The sequence below is a fragment of the Camelina sativa genome, chromosome 15, assembly GCF_030686135.1.
Source record: "Camelina sativa cultivar CO46 ecotype springtype chromosome 15, ASM3068613v1".
NCBI lineage: Eukaryota > Viridiplantae > Streptophyta > Magnoliopsida > Brassicales > Brassicaceae > Camelina > Camelina sativa.
The window spans coordinates 23,387,357-23,391,628 of record NC_141894.1 but is presented as its reverse complement, the minus strand read 5'-3'; the positions used below and the strand labels follow the sequence as shown (position 1 = coordinate 23,391,628).

General features: G+C 35.1%; 1 protein-coding gene across 1 annotated transcript; it reads left to right on the top strand.

The window, feature by feature from the left end:
• Positions 1 to 479: 479 nt before the first annotated feature.
• Positions 480 to 3,703, top strand: LOC147926980 (ammonium transporter 1 member 2-like). The gene is made up of 5 exons (XM_087487256.1): positions 480 to 518; positions 700 to 750; positions 1,380 to 1,415; positions 2,263 to 2,350; positions 2,456 to 3,703. The coding sequence occupies exons 1-5, from the start codon at positions 480 to 482 to the stop codon at positions 3,520 to 3,522; spliced, it is 1,281 nt and encodes a 426-aa protein (XP_087343382.1). The 3' UTR covers positions 3,523 to 3,703.
• The last annotated feature ends 569 nt before the right edge of the window (positions 3,704 to 4,272 follow it).

Genomic DNA, 4,272 nt, shown 5'->3' with positions numbered 1-4,272 from the left:
GTCTTCGTCTCCCACTTACCATGTCTTCTTAATTTCTAGCTGTTCGTGAAAACTAACAAGGTAATTAGAGATTTACAACTGATTTTTATGGTCAGAAGATTTCAAATTGTACTAGCAAGAGTTATAGAAATTGTGAACTTAAATCTCAGTGGTGTTTATTTCATATGTCAGGTTCTTGGGATATTGATTGAGTCATGTTAACAAGAGAGTGAAGCATCAGATTGGTACGACATTGTTGGCTCAAAGGAGAAGTTAGGTTGTTGTACAATTTATTAAGATGGTCCTTACTTCGGACCTTTTTTTTTTTGCTAAATTTGATTCAATTTTTAGTTCCCACTGATGGCTTGACCTTTTATCTTTATATGTTCTCTCTTTTGGCTGCACATTAACCAGAAAAGGGAAATCGCCATGGAGGAACCTGAAAGACCTGGAGCCATTGTGTCCAATCAAGTTTCGTACTTGGACATTTTGTATCATATATGTCCAATCTGAATTTTGAAGTTGAGCAGCTCCGTGAGGTAATGTATGTATCTTGAGCCAGCATGCTCCTCCATATCTTACCAGCTTCTTCTGTATTTTGATTACTTGATACATGGCTGATTTTTTTTCATTTCAATAACTATGGCTGAAAAGGTGTCACAAAGTCGTAACCTAAGCCAAAGCTCTGCACTCACTTTTAGAGCCATCACTCTTACATAGCTTAGAGTTTGTATAAACTCAAGGCAACAGAGGATACAAACTTCACTGCAGGCCAGAGCCGTGCAAAAGTTAATTGTTATAAGAAGCGAACAAAAATAAAATGCCTCCGTTTAAATTATACAAAATAAAAACGTTTGTAAAAATTAACCACATTGTGATATAACAAAAAAATAAAAATAAAGAGAAAGTGAAACGAAATATTAGTTCTTAAACATTAACATAATATAATTTGATAACTTCAGTCATATAAAAAAAATAGAATAAATAGAGATAGCAAATAAAAACTAGTTTTAATTTAGTAAAAAGACGTTGAAAGAAAATTTGTCACTATGTTACCATAGAATCAAAATATGAGAAAGCCTTAACACGAAATAGAAAGCTATCAAAAATGAATTTGTAATCCTAATTGTTTAACTAAGTGAGAGTATGTCATATAACTAGTTCTTTTTAATTAATTAATATAATAAGTCTATGTTTAAAATTAGATTGTAGAAATCCATAGTTTATAACGTTGTAACTTGTAAGAAAAATTTATGAACCTATATTTACATAGTTATATATTTTTATTAAGGATAAACTATATGACTTTATTAAATTATATACTTATATTTTTTTAAAAAAAATTGGATGCCATAAGCGGTTGCTTCTTTTCTTATTACTGCTGCACGGCTCTGCTGCAGGCCTTGGGTTTGGCTACAAGAGCCTACAGGTTACAGGTAACCACTGTCCAGCTTGCTTTAAAGTTTAAACCAAACCCTGTGAATACATCTAGAAGCTTGAAAAGATAATTCAAAAAAAAAAAAAACATTTAGTAATTATTAGTAAAATACCAATTAGATACTAGAAGATTTAGGCGTTTAGAGTTTGTGTAAAAGCTCAAAACCCTAAATAGTTTAGCATAATTCATTGCTTTTCTTGACAAGAAAAGACTGACCTAATAATATCGTCTAGAGTTCAAAATCTTAGAGATCTGACAGAGCTCTGAATTGTGAATCGTAATGGTAAGCTATACATTGGTTTAAACTCGTTCCTTTTTGTCTACTTGTCAAAACCTCAATCCTTTAAACTCTTGTGATGTGAGAGATCTCAATCAGTGACTAGTAGTACTCATGAATAAAATATAAAGCATCTCCTCTAATAGGACTAGTAGTACTCATGAATAAAATATAAAGCATCTCCTCTAATATAGAACTAGTAGTACTCATGGCTCCTAAACCACTAAAACAGAACCTTACTGATTGATTGATAGTTGATTGATAATCACGAATAAATATATTTCAGGAGTTTTTTTCCTTTTTCTTTTACGGTATATCAAGAGTATTTCCTTCAAGTATCACTATATAACCTAGTTAGGCTCAATTGACAAACACATTAACCACCAACGCCATGTCTTTTTCCACTGACACACAAACCTCTAACTTGAATACTTCGGCAGCTGCCATGGCTGCCGCATCCCTCCTCTGTTCTCACATCTCTACTATATCTAAAAAATTGTCTGACACAACCTTTGCTGTCGACGCATCATATCTTATTTTCTCTGCCTACATTGTTTTTACCATGCAGCTAGGCTTTGCCTTGCTAAGCACTGGTTCTGTACGGGCAAAAAATGCCATAAACACCTTGTTTACAAGTATCATTGATGCTGCCTCAGGTGCCATCTCATACTATCTGTTTGGGTTTGCTCTTGCCTTTGGTACACCTTCTAACGGTTTCATTGGTGGAAATCAAAACTTCTTTGGCTTAAGCTCTTTTCCAGAAGACTATCGCTATGACTATGGATTTTTTGTTTTCCAATGGACTTTCGCCATCACAGTCTCTGGTATAACAAATGGATCTATGGCAGAGCGCACAAAGTTTGTTGGTTACCTTCTATACTCCCCTTATCTAATTGGTCTTGTCTATCCAACAATCTCCCACTGGTTCTGGTCGAATGATGGATGGGCTAGTCCAACACGGTCTGATAAGAAACTACTGTTAGGCCCTGGCACAATTGATTTTTCCGGTTCGGGAGTTGTTCACTTGGTGGGTGGAATAGCTGGTTTTTGGGGATCCTACATTGTAGGACCAAGAATTGGCCGATTCAACGGATCAGGTCAATGCCTAGCAATCCATGGCCATAATGCATCTCTTGTAGTGCTTGGTACCTTCTTGTTGTGGTTCGGATGGTATGGGTTTAATGCTGGTTCATTCCTCACGATTTTGAAAAGTTACGACCAATCTCGTCCCTACTACGGCCAATGGAGTGCGATAGGAAGAACTGCTGTCACCACGACGCTAGCTGGAAGCTCGGCGACATTAACCACCTTGTTTTGTAAGCGTCTTCTTGTTGGTCACTGGAATATTTTCCATGTTTGTAGCGGGTTACTCAGTGGCCTTGTTGCCATAACATCGGGTTGCGCAATTGTAGAACCTTGGGCCGCAATCCTTTGTGGTTTTGTGGCGTCTTTAACTCTGATCGGGCTAGAGGAGCTGGCTAAAAAACATAGATACGATGATCCACTGCTGGCTGCACAGCTACACGGCGGCTGCGGTGGTTGGGGATTAATCTTTACAGGACTGTTCGCCAATGAAGAGTATGTTAACGAAGTGTACCCTCTAGAAGGTGGTAGGCCGTATGGTCTCTTTTTGGGAGGTGGATCAAAGCTACTTGTAGCACAGATCATTGGGATACTTGCGATCGTCGGTTGGGTGACCTTAACGATGGGACCATTGTTTTATTGGTTACATAAGACCAATCTTCTGAGAATTTCCGAGGAGGAAGAGGTGGAGGGAATTGATAAAACATGTCACGGTGGGGTCGCATACAAACTGGAAATGGACTAGACGATGGAGTCCCTAGCCGGTGCTTGATTTTTATCTACTTACTAAGATTATTTTCCGTAAACAAAATATCTAAAGTGCGAATTATGTTCCACTACGATGGAAGAACATATTGTATTAGTAAAAAAAATGACAATGAAAATATCTTATACTAGTATTTATCCCCGTGCTATGCACAGTATAATTTGTTTATCTCTAATAATAATTCTTTTAGAAGAAAAACAATAATATTCTTAACGTAATACTAAATCAACACTGTTAAAAGAAATTTAATATTTTGGATTTTGTAATCCGTATATTACAAATTGATATAAATGCAGTTACAGAATTTTTCCTCAAAATGTTGATCTCTAACAAATACAGCCCTTAAAGTATCATAATTTGAGGGAAGAATTCAAGATCACAAAAAAGAGTTAATTATTAAAATGTTACTCAAGAGTTTCTCATCTCTTTTAGTGTTGGTATCTATAAAGAGGGATACTTGGAAGAGCAGAAAAAAAAAATTCCATTTTTGACACTATAATAATTATTTTACAGTCCCTTTTCAGATAATGCAATATCATCTAATACATATCAGGTAATGCATTATTAATATCTTAAATTATTCAAATAAAATATATTAAGATATTTGATATGTTTATAGTATATACAAAATTCTAAACTATGCTGAAATCTTAAATTATTTTTGAGATATAATTCTAAAATAAACAATTAAAACATATTGGTACCCAAAAAACTAAACAAAAAAACTTG

Excerpts from the sequence above, each read along its gene's own strand:
- LOC147926980 (XM_087487256.1), top strand. The coding sequence starts at position 480 with ATGTCCAATCTGAATTTTGAAGTTGAGCAGCTCCGTGAG. Across the intron at positions 751-1,379 it reads GGATACAAACTTCACTGCAG|GCCTTGGGTTTGGCTACAAG; the intron begins GCCAGAGCCGTG and ends GCTCTGCTGCAG. Across the intron at positions 1,416-2,262 it reads CAAGAGCCTACAGGTTACAG|CTAGGCTTTGCCTTGCTAAG; the intron begins GTAACCACTGTC and ends TTTACCATGCAG.